Below are 15,957 nucleotides of genomic sequence, written 5' to 3'. Positions count from 1 at the left end.
TTCCACAAGAGGTAATAAGGATTCGGGAGGCAAGTCTTCTAACCAAGAAATTAATTCATTTGAAAGTCATACTTTTAAAAATAAAATCAGTAGTGTACATGTTGAGGGAAAAAAGTATGCTCACTTTCAAAACAGTGCGTCCATCTGTACGGCTGCTAGACACCTAAATGCTCCACAGTTTCTTGAGAGATTATCTATAAAACTGTTAAGGCACTTATTGATACTATAAAGGTACCCTTGATCCAAGTAGCCAAAATGCACACGAGTAACAGATAACTGTCTGGAGACTGTAACCATCTTCCACTGACATTTTAAAGCCAACGGTAACAGAGAGAAGGGGGCAGGGACACACACAAGGGCATAACCGGAGTGGTAGTTTCAGGCTAAGAATATCAAGTAATTGTATAAAATGAAGACTCACTCCTACCTTGAAAAATATCATGTCAAAAAAATAAAACATACAGGGAACCATGTGATTAACTCGAAGGAAACAGAGAACCGGTTCAGAAAGATCAAGTTATTATCCTGACGAGATTGTAGGGACGGGCAATTATCTCACAACATATGGAAAACTGGTGAACTTTCTGTGAGACCATGATGTATGCCTCTGTGAATTTGTTATCAGACCTAAAAATAGACCAAGCATTTATTTTTAGACTCCAACTGATTTGAAAAATGCGACAAAAAGAAGGATTAACTCCCAAAACTGGCTATTAAAATATCTTTTTAAGTACAGTACTAATAATACCTAGAGGTTACACTTTTAGGTATTATATATATTGAGATAAATTAAAAATACTGTTTATGGGAAAATTAACCTAAAATACATTTATAGGTAATAATTCTTTTACCTATATATATAAATAATGTAAACAGAAGCTGCTAAGATGACTCTATCTACTCTAATTTATATCCACCATGAGCTTCTTGTCAGTCACACAACGCCATGCTTTAATTCCTGACTTCGAATGGTTACGGAAAATGTAGCTCTGTAAACATTATCAGCACCAACATACAGCATATCACGTAGGGTGAAATGAAACAAGGTTTTATTTAACTAAAATCAAATTTCTTGACTCCTCTGCATTCAAATTTCAAATCTCTCTCTATTTCTTTCCAAACTAAGAAAAAGAGATACAATTAAAATCCCATTCATTGTTCTTCTATCATTCAGAATTGACACATAAAATATGTCCAAAGTGAAACTCTCTCCTTATACACCACATATAATATGTACTATGAGAAAGCCACTTAGTTATATAGAGATATTTCAATTAACTCACAACTTTACTACTTAAAAATATATCCTACAAATACCCCATGCTTATTTCTAATAGATAAAGTAATGGGAGTACTTTGACCTTTCTCACAGGGACAGATGCAGATTTTTTTAGGGCCAGAAGTATATATAATTTTGCTAACGTTCAAGAAACGTAATACAAAATTCCTAATGAAAAATTAGGTACAGGACCTAGGAAAGGGCATGTCTAAGTAAGGGGCACTGAAGCTTACATTTCATTAGCTTTCAGGGGATTCACAAGGGCATAATCAAAGTCCCTGTGTACAGCAGACAGTTAATTTTTAATATTTCTCTGATTATATTGCATAATAAGTTAGATCAAAATATCGTTCCCTCCAATCACATACTACCGTTCATTTCCTGCTACTCTGACCTTTAGTTTTCCATCTTTTCATAACCCACTCCTCAATTATAAGAAATCAGCTATAGGTCAAAGATGCTCCCTTTCTCAGTTAGCATTACATTCATCTCAAATAGAGATAATAAGTTTCCTGAAGACTGATTCAGTTCAACATAGAATTCTATTGAGTTATGTAATTATACTCATGTTAACCATCTGATGATATATCAAATAGCAACTGGGGAAACAACTGTACCAGACACATAAAACAATGTAGAAACTTGTTTCAACTTGGATATCTTAGTGTTAGAGAAACTGCCGTGAATTGGAAATGTAATTTAATAATCTGTCCTATTTTTGTGCCAGCAGAGGCAGGGGAGATACGGTATAAGCACGTATGCAAATGTGTGCATACACACATCTAACGTTTATGTTTGGCGCTGGAGTCAGCCATCTTTTCTAGGGCAAATCTTTAATCTCCTAAAGAAAGATAAGAAGAGGGTCTACTCCTAGCTGACCAAGACACCAGTTATAATGGTCAGTTTTCTTCATTCAATCTTAGAAAAATCTCAGAAAACTAGTCTAATATTTTTTAAAAGGGGTCAAAAACGTTTACTGAAATATTCATAATTATTAAGGAGAATCACTCCATTTCTCCTAGCAAATTGTTTTAGCTTTGGAGGTCTTTACTAGATCTACTAAATTCATATTTAAATACTTGAGAATCTATGCACCAAAAGAGCGGAACATTTGAAAATAGTGTATTAGCCGTCGTAAACTATATTGGCTACTTTTACTTTTTTGTGTTACAATAAACTGATAAAATGTATTTAAACATTTGAATATGCACACTGGTACAAATGTATCACATCTAACAGTTCGATATATGAGAAAAATATATATAAGAAAAAATTTTCCTAAATATATGAGAAAAAATTACTTAGCATAAAAAAATATATACATATAAAAGTGTGTAAGAGAGTTTTCAAACTAGAATCTGCTTGACATAATACCATTCCAAATAAATGTTACGACTATTGAATGATTACAGAAGCCCTGTATCTTGTCATGATGTATCCTAAGGATAAGTAGAAATACAACTTAATCCTCATCGCTTTAAAAAAAAATTACTGGGCTTCCCTGGTGGCGCAGTGGTTGAGAGTCCGCCTGCCGGCGCAGGGGACGTGGGTTCGCGCCCCGGTCCGGGAAGATCCCACATGCCGTGGAGCGGCTGGGCCCGTGAGCCATGGCCGCTGAGCCTGCGCGTCCGGAGCCTGTGCTCCACAACGGGAGAGGCCGCAACAGTGAGAGGCCCACGTACCGCAAAAAAAAAAAAAAATTACTGACTGACTTTCCATCTGGTTCAAATGGTACTACAATGGCATTAGAAATTTAACAATGCAAAAATCATTTTTTAAAATGATGAAAATAATAATGAATATGTAATCTAGTTAGCTTGTATAATGACATAAAGAGAAATTAGAACTAAAACTAAAATAACTAAAATCAGGAGACCTATCTCCCACATTAACCTCAGGAATTAATCAGTAACTATACAAACTTCTCCATGAGACTTTACCATTTTTTTTTTCATTAGGGGAAAAAAACAATTCCAGGAGAGTTTGCTGGTTTAGATTACATGGGCCTAGACTGTAAACAAGAATATAAAGCAAATCTGTTTTCACCGATAGCAACAATTTAGTGGGGACAGATGTAGACAAATGGATATAAGCTGTACAGACTACAGATCAAATTCTGAAAATCCATGGTAAGAGAAAAAGGAAGGAATTTTTATAAATTCACTTAAAGACCCAAACACTACGTTTGGCTGACAAAATTTCAATCTCAGATAGATATTAAATTGAAATTTAATTGAATGAAATTTAATTAACTGAATTAAATTTTGAAATTGAAATTAACGAATTGAAAATTAATTAATTGAAATTGCCTCAAATTATCATCATTTCTACTTTGATCAACTGTCTATGAACTCTATATATCTGCTCTTAATGATTTGAATCAGTGGAATTCTTCCAAAAATTCTTCTTTTCAAATGGACAAAAATTACAGAATGAAAAAATTCTGGCCATGACTATTTACTCTGAGACTTAAGTAAATAATGGTTAACAAATTTCATCATTATATTATTCTTATTTGAAAATTCCACAGTATTTTCTAAACCCAGCATAGTAAATACCTGTCTGAATATATACATTTCATGTACAGTTTCTTTCAGTGAATTTATCAGTTATCTCTTTTACTTTGTCAGGAAATTAAAGCCTAGAGAGAGAAATGGAAACATTCTTAGAAACATCAGTTGTAAATCTTATTTAGCAGTGACATTTCTTCCTTAATTTTTATGTAAATATAAGTCTTTTCCTAATTGATCTGGACAGTTTTGTCCAAAGAGATATTTTAACAATATAAAATGTACAAAGAAAACGTAAAACTGTCAAAATTCATCACCAAATTCATCAATTTTCATTGATGAAAATTCATCAATTTTCACCAATTCATCAAAATTCATTACATCAATTCATGTAAAAACAGCTATGAGATTTTTAAAAAATGTTCAGAAACACTAACAATGTATGTAGAACTATAGAGTTGGGCATAGTATTTTGGGCATTTTCTTTCTTGGTGATTTCTGTCTCCTGTTGATACTATAACTTGAAGATTTAAAAATGCACATATTTAGATGTATTTATCAAAGAGTAAATTATTAGTGAAACACATGATCATGCTTAAGAGGATTTAATACCAAACTGACTTTTGTTTTGCTCTAGGACAGGTGTTACATCCTTTCCTGATCAATTAGGCTGCCATGAAAACAAATGGCACGTAACTACGGAGCTTCCTGATAATGAGTGAAAAAAATCCTAACATAATAAATTCTCAAGCATTTTTTTTACTTAAACATAATTCCTGGATTTGCCTCATAAACAATAGCCCCTAGAAACTCTTCTTTAATGTATTCATCACAATTAGGCATACCCCTAAGCTTTTTTTCTTTTTCAAAATGCTCTGGGTATAATCCATTAAAACATGTATGATATCTAAGTTGATATCTGTGGGAAGCAATGCAATGCCAATGTAAAATAAATTTCTTTCTTTCCTCTGTCCATAATGATGACATACACTTTTTTGTTTTCCCCAGAAGAGTAGAAAACAATTTTCACAGTACAGTTATCTATAGTATATAAAAATTGTTTTTACAAAACCCATATTAAAGAAAACATCTCAGTTTTCAGTCTGAAGGTTCTTAGCCATAAGATATGTTATAGAGAAAGACCACTAAAGTAATTTCCATTCTGTAGTCATTTTTCCTAACCTCAACAGGTAGGTATCAGGGACTCAATGATCATGTGAACTTATGGTATAATTGCGTATCAGCGTTCTATAACCACATGGAGTAATAACTAAATTTCTTAGAAGATCCATTTTTTGTTTCAGCCCTTTGGGCAGAAACAAAGCCAAGGATGAATTGCCAAGACTTCAAATGCATTAATTTATAATTTATGACAATCTTCTTCTGGTACGACTTCCAGTATTATTTGTAATGTTCTGGTTGTAATGTCTACAAAGAAATAAAGAAGAGAAATTTAAAATGCACAGAAATCAGAAATGCATAAAAACAGCAAAATGCAAATTATTGGGGATTGAATATTGAAAACTCACAACCGCCTATCTCTTTCAAGAATTACTTATTTCATTAGAATCCTATCATGCTCAATTAATTTATTAGTCACCTCTGTAACTTCCCATGATGGCTTCTCAGCAAGAATACATTAATACCGGGGCTTCCCTGGTGGTGCAGTGGTTAAGAATCCGCCTGCCAATGCAGGGGACACGCGTTCGAGCCCTGGTCCGAGAAGATCCCACATGCTGCGAAGCAACTAAGCCTGTGCGCCACAACTACTGAGCCTGCCCTCTAGAGCCCATGAGCCACAGCTACTGAGCCCACGTACTGCAACTACTAAAGCCTGCGTGCCTAGAGCCCGCGCTCTGCAACAAGAGAAGCCACAGCAATGAGAAGCCCGTGCACCGCAACGAAGAGCAGCCCCCGCTCGCCACAACTAGAGAAAGCCTGCATGCAACAACGAAGACTCAATGCAGCCGAAAATAAAAATAAAAAAATAAAATGTATTAAAAAAAAATACATTAGTATTTTGTGTTCAGATAAGGACTTTTATTCCCGAACCAGGAGGCTGAAAATATTTTGAGACAATAGGACCAAGATATAAATAAATGTTCAAAAATATACTTCATATTGAGTCTAAATTGGTTTGTTGTTTTTGCACCTATGAGAGTACATCCAACTCCTCAGCAAAATCAGAAGAATCAGAATATAATTTCCAGTCTCAAACTTGTAGTGTATTATTGAGCAAAACATTTTATCTCCTAGGGCCTCATTTGCCTCCTCTATAGAATGGGGGGGACTTGGGAGTGATGTCAGCAAGACGGAGGGCCGGGAGGTCCCCCACCCCCCAAAACAAGCAAACAGAAAAGAAAACCAAGAACAATAAACAGTTACAGATGGAAGAAAACAGCTCAGGGAAAGCTCTAGACAACAAAGAAGCAGCAGCAAAAAACCTGGCAGAGCTCAAAAATCAAGGATGGCCACGGACAAAAGCAAAGGAAGCATTTTGTCCCCATCACCCCATCCCCCAGTCGGGAGCTGCTGGGCACCAGGAGGAATCCTCTCAGGAAGGTCACCACATGGGGAGAAGGGGAGCAGAAGGACCACAGCAAGCCTCGCCACTGTGGATGTCTGCAGCTTTGGGTACAAGAGTCTCTCAGTCTTCAGTGACGCTGACCCTAGCTGGTGGAGCAGCCTGTAGTACGCCCCTCTTCTGGATCTGCTCCCAGAGGCTGGAGGTGTTGCTGAGGTGAGACCTGCCCTCAGGGGTCCCAGTTGTTGCTCTGCCCGCCTCTCACACATTGGGTACCACAGCACATCTCCACAGAGGACACCAGAGCTGCCATGGCTCTTTGCCCACCCCAGCCCCAGGTTGGGGCCTTGCTCCACCATTACCGAGGCAATCTCCCTGACCTGAGCCGTGCCTCCTGGGTCCCAAGTCGTGCTTTGGCTGCCCGAATTGGCTGTTGCCCTGTGCCTCACCCCCCCGCCCCATCCCAGGTCAAGACTTTGAAGTGTCATTGCTGAGATGAGTTCTTACTGCCTCCCAGGTCCCAGGTCCTGGCTCTGACTCATCATTGCTAAGGGCAAAGCCACTATCCTGAGTCCCACCCCCATGGCAGGTCTGGTCAAGGCTGAGACCCTCCATTGCTGGGACTGGGCTGCCTCTACCCTGAGCTCCGCCTCCATCCCAGATCGAGGCTCTTGAGCCATCTTTGCCAGCGGTGCCACCGCTGCCCTGAGCCCCGCCCCTCAGATTCCAGGTCAGGACTCTGACCCACGGAGGCTGGGACCAGGCTACCACCGCCCTGAACTTCACCCCCCATCCCAGGTGGCGGCTCTGAACTGTCATTGCCAAGGGCTTGCTGCCACTACCCTGTGCCCAGTTCCCTGAGTCCCAACACACGGCTTTAACAACTACCGGAGTCGTACTATTGCTATCCTGTGAGCGCTCCCAGCGGGCGGTGGGAGGGGTGGGGGCAGAGGTCAGACTTTGACCTACCATTCCCAGGCTGGGCTACCACTGCACTCTTGGGCCTTTTCTGCCCAAGCCACCACCGCACCTTGTCATCCCCGGGCCCCCGTCACTGCCATATTCCCTTTCACCAGCACAAGTCACAGTAGTGAGCCCTTGAGACCCCAGTACCAGTTCCATAGGATATCTGCACATGTCCATGCCCTAGACACAGTGTGGCTGTGCTCCAGGACCCTGGCACTGTGGTAGTTCCACGAGTGCCTGATCCCCGGACCTCAGTTCCAATGCTGCTCTGAGAACTCTGGGTGTCAGCACATCAGACCAGGCACCAGGAGGGGTGTCCTCAGAGGCTCCTTCCAAGAGCAAAAAAGTAGAGGAGCGCGGGAAGATGTCAGCAGCCTTAGCCTCTGAAGATACCAATAGCCCTACCTGCCACCTATGGGTCCTCTGCAGCCTTAGCCATATAAGAACCCCACAGTCTGGCCAATTTCAGCCTCAACCAGTGGAGTGGCACAGAGACTACATCGCTGTGCCTTCTCGGGAACCAAAGACACTGCATCCCAGTCAGCAGGTGCTCTAACAGCCACCTCCAGGTGAAAGTCTTTCCCTACTGAAGCCAGTCTGAAAAGACTGGAAGAGGTGACATCATTCTCAAATGCACAGATATCAACACAAACCCATCAGAAACATGAAAAAGCAAGGAAACATGACATCACCAAAGGAATGCAATACCACTCCACTAACTGCCCCTAAGGAAATAAAGATCTGTGACTAATCTGAGAAAGAATTCAAAATAATGATTTGAAGGAAGCTGAGTGATATGTGAGAGAACACAGACAGATCAATGAACTCTGGAATAGTATATGAACAAAATGAGAAATTCAACAAAGAAATAGGACCCGTTAAAAAAAAAAATCAGAAAATTTGGAGAAGAATACAATGAATGAAATGAAAAATGTAATAGCTTTGACGCGTAGCCTCAATCAGGCACAAGAAAGAATCCTGGAGCTTCAAGACAGACCTCTTGATATTTTCCACTCAGAGGAGAATAAAGAAATTAGAATAAAAAAGAAGAAAGCCTGCATGAACTGTGGAACATGATCAAAAGAAAAATTATCCATATTATGGGAGTCCCAGAAGGAGAAGAGAAGGAGAAAGAAACATAAAACTTATTTAAACATATAATGGCCGAAAATTTTCAAATCTGGGGAGAGATACAGCCATCAAGGTACAAGAAGCTCAAAGATCTCCAAACCGATTCAACCCAAAGAGGTCTTCACTGAGACATTCACTTCACTGAGACATTATAGTCAAGCTCTCAAAAATCAAAGACAAAAAGGGAATCTTGAAAGCAGCAAGACATAAAAGAATCATCACATATGAGGGAATCTTGATAAGCCTATCGGCAAACGTCTCAGCAGAAATCTTACAGACCAGGAGAGAATGGGATGATATATTCAAAACGCTCAGAGGAAAAAAAACTACCACCAAGAATACTTCACCCAGAAAAGCTGTCCTATAGAAAGGAAGGAGAGAGAAAGACTTTCCCAGGTCGACAACAGCTAAAGGAATTTGTAGTCATTAGACCTGCCCTGCAAGAAACGCTAAAAGGAGTTCTTTAAGCTGAAACCAAAATATGCTAATCAGTAGCATGAAAAGATATGAAAGTATGAAGAAGAGGGAACACTTCCAAACTCATTTTATGAGGCCAGCATTACCCTGATACTAAGTCCAGACAAAGACACTATAAGAAAAGAATATTACTGACCAATAGCCCTGATGAATACAGATGCAAAAATTCTCAACAAAATTTTAGCCACCCAAATTCAACAACACGTTAAACGGATCACTCACCATGATCAAGTGGGTTTTATCTCTGGAACGCAAGGATGCATTCAACATAGTACTAAGCCAGAGCAATTAGGCAGAAAAATAAGTAAAATGTATCCATATCAAAAAGGAAGGGCTTCCCTGGTGGCGCAGTGGTAGAGAGTCTGCCTGCTGATGCAGGGGACACGGGTTCGCGCCCCGGTCCGGGAAGATCCCACATGCCGCGGAGCGGCTGGGCCCGTGAGCCATGGCCGCTGAGCCTGCGTGTCCGGAGCCTGTGCTCCGCAACGGGAGAGGCCACAGCAGTGAGAGGCCCGCGTACCGCAAAAAAAGAAAAAAAAAAGGAAGAAGTAAAATGATCTCTGTTCACAGATGACATGATCTTATATAGAAAATCCCAAAGACCCCTAAAAAACTGTTAGAAATAATAAAAAAAATTCAGTAAAATTGCAGGATACAAAATTGACACACAGAAATCAGTTGTATTACTATATATTAACAATGAATTATCTGAAAAAGAAATTAGAAAGCAATCTCACTGACAATAGCATCAAACAAATTAAAATACCTAGGAATAAATTTAACCAAGGAGGTGAAAGACCTATACACTAAAAGCTATAAGACTTTCAGGAAAGAAACTGAAGAAGACACAAACAAATGGAAAGATACCTCATGTTCCTAGACTGAAAGAAGTAATATTGTGAAAATGTTCATATGACCCAAAGTGATCTACAGATTCAATGCAATCCTGATCACAATTCCACTGACATTTTTCACAGAAATAGAAACAAACTATTCTAAAATTTATTTAGAGCCACAAAGTAATCCTAAGAGAGAAGGACGGAGCTGGAAGTACTGTAATACCTGATTTCAAGCTATATTATAAAGTTATAGCAATCAAAACATTATGCGGACTTCCCTGGCGGTCCAGTGGTAAAGAATCCACCTTACGATGCAGGGGACGTGGGTTCGATCTCTGGTCAGGGAACTAAGATCCCACGTGCAGTGGGGCAACTAAGCCCACACGCCCCCAACTACTGAGCTCGCGCGCCTCAAGGAGAGAGCCCGAGTGCTACAAACTACAGAGCCCATGCGCTCTGGAGTCTGCGTGCCACAACTAGAGAAGAGAAAACCTGTACGCCACAACTAGAGAGAAGCCTGTGCACAACAATGAAGAGACTGCGTGCCGCAACTAAGACCCAATGCAGCCAAAAATAAATAAATAAATCTTAAAAAAAAAACAGTATGGTATTATCATAAAAACAGGCATACAGATCAGTGGAACAGAATGGAGAGCACAGAGGTAAACTCCCACATATATGGTCAACTAATTTTTGACAAGGGTGTCGAGAACACACCATAGAGAAAGGACAGTTTCCTCCATAAATGGTATCTGGGACAACTAGATATCCATATGCAAAAGAATGAAACTGAACCCCTACCTCATGCCAATCACAAAAATTAACTTGAAACGGATCAAAGATTTAAATGCAAGATCTGAAACTATAAAACTCCTAGAAGAAAACATAGGGGAAAAGATCCTTGATATTGGTCTAGGCAATGATTTCTTGGATAAGCCACCAGAAGCACAGGCAACAGAAACTAAAATAAATAAGTGTAATTGCATTAAACTAAGGAGCTTCTGCATAGCAAAGGTAACAATCAATAAAATGAAAAGACAACCTACAGAATGGGAGAAAACATTTGCAAACTATACATCTGATAAGGGACTACTCTCCAAAATATAAAAAGAACTCACAACTCGATAGCAAAAAAGAAAATAATCCAATTTAAAAATTGGCAAAGGACCTGAATAGATATTTTTCCAAAGAAGGTATACAAATGGCCAAGAGGTATTATGCAAAGGTGTTCAACATCACTAATCATCATGGAAATGAAAATCAAAATCACAATATCACCTTCACCTTAGCAAAAGGATGGCTTTTATCAAAAAGACAAGAGATAACAAATGGTGAGGATGTAGAGGAAAAGGAACCCTTATACACTGTTAATGGGAATGTAAATCAGTATAGCCAGTGTGCAAAACAGTATGGCGGTTCCTCAAAAAATTGAAAATTGAACTATGGTAGGTATGATCCAGCAATTCCGCTCCTGGGTATGTACTCAAAGGAATTCAAATCAGTATCTCAAAGGGATGTCTGTACACCCATGTTCACTGCAGCATTATTCACAGTAGCCAAGATAAGGAAATAACTTAAGTGTCCATCAACAGATGAATGGATAAAGAAGATGTGGTATATATATCACAACTGGAATATTATTCAGCCATGAGGAAAAAGGAAATCCTGCATTTGCAACAACATGGGTGGACTTGTAAGACATATGCTAAGTGACATAAGTTAGACAGATAAAGACAATACTGTATGATGTCACTTATATGTGGAATCTTAAAAAACTGAACTTGTGAAAGCAGAGAGTGCTTACCATGGGCTGGAGGGGTGGGGAAATTAAAGAGATGTTGTTTAAGGGTACAAACGTACAACTAGTAAATATATAAGTTCTGGAGATTATAGTCAACAATACTGTATTATAAAAGTTGTCAAGAGACTATAACTTAACTGTTCTCAAGGACAACAAATGATAAAAGATGTCTACCATGATAAAGACATTGTCAAGGTGCCAGCTAACGCTACTGTGTTTTATCTAATGCAATATACAAATATATCAAAATCAACACTTCCTACACCTTAAACTTCCACGATGTTATAGGTCCGTTGTTTCTTAATTTAAAAATTAATTAATAAATAAAGAAGAATGAGGGTCTTGGACTAGATCAGTGGTTCTCAAAGTATAATCCCCAGGCCAGCAACATTAGAATCATCTGAGATATCAGAAATACAACTCTGAAGCCTCATCCTAGACCTACTGAATCAGAAACTGAAGGTAGGGCCCATAAATCTGTGATTCTGATAGACACTAAAGTGCAGGGGTCACTGGGCTAGCTGATTTCTACAGTCATTTTATCTCGACAGTCTTAGAACCCTGTGACTCCACTTTCCTGAGATATTAGCTCTTGTCCACCCCTTATCTCTGTAATTGGTCTCCACAAAACCTCTTCAAACTGTTACTGGTCCTGAAGCCCCTGGTGCCTATTGTCTTGATGGTTTTCAGAGCCACATCGTCTCTCATCCAGACAGGCCATCTTTCTCCTCTTTTATGACTTGTCACCTGTAAGAGTCCCTTCCCAGCAATATTTAATGCCACTAAAAAAGGCACGTTTTTTCATCCTTTATTTGCTAACAGTGTTCCCAAGTTGTTTTCCTCAGCACACTGATTTTTATAATATACATTCACTACAAAGGGTCCAGCGTCATTCTTGCAAATGATAAACTCTATGTAAACGTTTCTCGAATGAATTCTATTCTGTCCCAGCCCACTCTTGACATTGAGATCTACATGGAGCACAAGGGAGTGCTCAAGAGCAACTGAAGTTCATGTTTACAGAAAAGGGAAATGATAGAATTATCCTAGAAAAAGAGACTGTGGAAAAGTAGATACCAGTCGACAGTAAGGGCGATGTGGCTTTTGCGGGCAGAGATGGAGCTAGGACTAACTGATAGCTTTAAATAACAAGAATTCTGCCATGGTCAACTGCAAAGCGGTGGGGTGAAGGTGACATGCTCTGCAGCCCTTCCTCTCCGGAGAAGTCCTGCAGTCGCTACTCGAACTAGTCTCCGTAACGACGGCCGTTCTTGAGTGCGTGCGCGCGCGCACGCGTGTGTGTGACTACTTATGCAGTTGTCTACGGAGATTTTTTTTTTTTTTAATGCAGCATCTACTCCTGCATGCCCCAAATGAAAGCCTTTTCCGAAAGTGTGCCTCTGTAATTCTGCAGCCCTCAGCTTTCTTAGACGTCTTACTGACCCATGTCACAACACTGCATGGGGTCCAGACAGAGGGAGAACAACTTAAGAGATCCTGTTGCTCCGCTCGTGTGGCATTCTCCTTCCTGAAAGCTCCATTTGGATCTTCCATTCAGTAGCACTTTTGGGGCCAAAGAACCTCTCTCCTCGTTCTACACACCCAGTAATACCTCCACGCTCAGTCAGCCCTGTGGACGGTCCCTCGTGTGGCTTTCTTATGCCCTCTCTTGGGATCTCGAGATTTAAATAATTTTCAGCATGATGGAGGTTTGAGCAGAGTGACTGATTTGGGCTCTGAGTGGCTTTTGGAGTCCTACCAACTTTTCCCACCAGGTCATCTACAGCCATGGGGGTCACAGAGCGGTGCTCAGTGGACCCAGGTAAGCTTCTGAGGAAGCTTCCTGCTTGCCCCCAAAAGCTGCAGAGCATGTGGTCTCCAACTACATCCCTACCCATATAGGGCCTTTGGCTTTGGGAATAATCAGCCCCCTGACAATATTTCTTTAAATAAAGTCGAGCCATTGAGTCTGCATTTGGTGTTTTTAGTTATGTAAGCTATAAGACCAAATAGCAATGGAAATATTTTTAGCTTTGTCTTCCATGTTCAGTCATTGTTTTGGAAATCCACTGAAACAACTACTGCCCTTGCAAAATCTGATTTATCCAATCATACCTGGTACAAGCGTGGGAACTACAGCCAAAATGGAATAAGCCTATGAAACATTAGCACAAAACCAAGCTTCCCCAGAAATCATAACCACAGTGTCTACGTTTTTCTTTTTTTTTTGGAAAAGCCTTCAAAACCTTTTCACGTGCATGGCCCCATTTGACCCTTACAGTGAAGATGGTTTGGTAAGAAATTCAGGCAAGCTTAACTCTCGTAAAACATCGCACCTCAGTCTTCGTGAAGAGTCTGTCAAATGCCTGCGGCAGCTTTCAGTGGAGCATCATACACAAACTGATCACGACACACTGTATGCAGACCATGCTTTTAGAATTCTGGTTTTGCAAAATCTGTCCACGATGGACAACAGTCATTCTGTGGTGCTGCCCAGTATGATTCGTTATCACTAAAGATTTTGTTTAAATACAGCTGTCCTCCCCAACTCGCCCGGAGCCAGAGGGACCAACTTCCAGTCACCCCACGCACTCCCAGCTGTGATGGGGTTGGACGGATAAACAGAGGCGGCCGAGGAAAACGGCTGCGGGGAGCCCTGGCTGGGGTTTGCCGGCTCCAGCATCCCCATGAATTTGAGTATGTCGGTGGGGTATCTGTCCCCTCTTCCTTGGGTGAGAAGCTTGTGTTTCTATAAATAAATCGACCCAGATGAATTAAGCACTCCATCACAGATGGGGGAAAAAAGCTCTCTGCACATCCGAGTATTCCCTTAAGAGCACATTTTCTTTTCATGCCAGGAATGCTATCAAATGAAGCGTGGTTCAATGCTGGCATCCTGTGGCCAGAGAAATTCATCAAGTCTCTGAAACGCTCAGCTTCTCGGGTTCTGAACGTCCTCTGGCTATCTCAACTCAGCAGCCTGTCTCCGTTTTCTGAACGCTGTTCGGTGACCCTGTGTTTTTTTAAGGGATGCCCCCTGGTAAGATGTATTTTGATAAACTATCATTTCACAGGGAGGATCTGTTCAGGTATACTCGGGTGAAAATAAGTGATCAGACCAAGGCTAAAGAATGTTCCCCAGCAGAACAATTTGGTGTTAACTCTGCACACTGCTCCAAGCAGAGGCTCTCTGGCTCCAAGTTTACACTGAGTTTCTCCCTGACAACAAGGAGGCAATTGGGAGAAGAGGCGAGGTGATGGCTCAGGACTCTGCTGTGTTGTGTGTCCGTGTGTGAGTGTTTTGTTTTGGCCAAAGGCTAGGAAAATACTTGCTACGGCCGCGATAAATATTATGAATTTTCTTTATTTTACTTTAAGAATGCTGCCTAAGTGGAAAATCAAACAAAATTACAGAGGATTGTTTCTTTTCGCAAACTCACTCAAAAGGCAGCTATAAAGATAAAGGGTTACAATGATCGCAGTGTCCAGGCAGAATTGCCACGCTCCCTGGTAAGACTCAATGGCGTTGTTGAGAACCAAATAACCATCATGGGGCTGCGACCTGCTGCTACTTTCACGAATGGCTAACGCTACATTGAGAGTCCTTGGAGATGTGCAAAACGCCACTGGAGACAGAAAAATAACCGAAAACTTCACAACTACATGAGCATGGAAAAACATCAAAGAAGGAGCAGGCATGAAAACCAGTAGTTGATACGTACCGGCAAAGAAATGGAAGAAAATAGGCACATGTTAGCAGAAGGAAAGCATTTTTAGAGTTGGCTGACTGCAAACAGGAAGGACAAAATGCCTACTAAGTGCGCAAGAACAGGAATTTGTTCTTTCATCATGGTCTCTCACACTGTAGTCCAACTCTAGGGCTACCCACTCTTTCTTCCTAAATTCTCATGGTTTTCCATGCATTCAGGGGTTTTAATTGTCTCTAGCCAGGATCTGAGATGGACACAGACCCCCCCCCCCCACAGTGGTGAGTACTAATCTACCCTGAACATTGGCAACGAGCAATCCTAATGGTACATACTGTTTAACAAGACTTGGATTTGTTTTTCAGCAAAGGCTCTCTATGTATTGCCTACAACAGATAAAACGTAACTAAAAATACTCTACCGAAAACCAGTGTGATCTAACAAGACACAGAGATTAAATACCCTGCTAGGCAATCTGTGTGCCTGTGTAAACCTTGAAGAACCTAACTTTTATAGTAACACTTCCTCTGGGAATAATGTTGCCAGCTAGGAAACAAAATGCAGGTATAAATAATAGTATAAGGTCTAAAGATATCAAACACCAATTAAAAGCTAATAGAGTACTAGCAGAAGTCTATTTTACACTTGATCTTAGCCAAAAGGCCGAGAAGCGATGCAGATGTCTATGTTAAATGACCAGCTTCTAAATGAGTTTGTGCAGCA

General features: G+C 40.5%; 1 protein-coding gene across 1 annotated transcript in view; it reads right to left on the bottom strand.

Annotated features, from left to right (window-relative positions):
* Positions 1 to 4,592: 4,592 nt before the first annotated feature.
* The window catches only part of SLC7A11 (solute carrier family 7 member 11), an 87,785-nt gene continuing 76,420 nt past the window's right edge, over positions 4,593 to 15,957 (bottom strand). Inside the window, exon 12 of the mRNA XM_079920342.1 lies at positions 4,593 to 5,217. Coding sequence (XP_079776468.1) covers positions 5,150 to 5,217 — 68 coding nt within the window. The 3' untranslated portion in view covers positions 4,593 to 5,149. The remainder of the gene's footprint in view (positions 5,218 to 15,957) is intronic.

The sequence above is a fragment of the Stenella coeruleoalba genome, assembly GCF_951394435.1.
Source record: "Stenella coeruleoalba genome assembly, chromosome: 4".
Lineage (NCBI taxonomy): Eukaryota > Metazoa > Chordata > Mammalia > Artiodactyla > Delphinidae > Stenella > Stenella coeruleoalba.
Note: the sequence above shows the minus strand (reverse complement) of the source record. Positions and strands in the feature narration are given on the sequence as shown.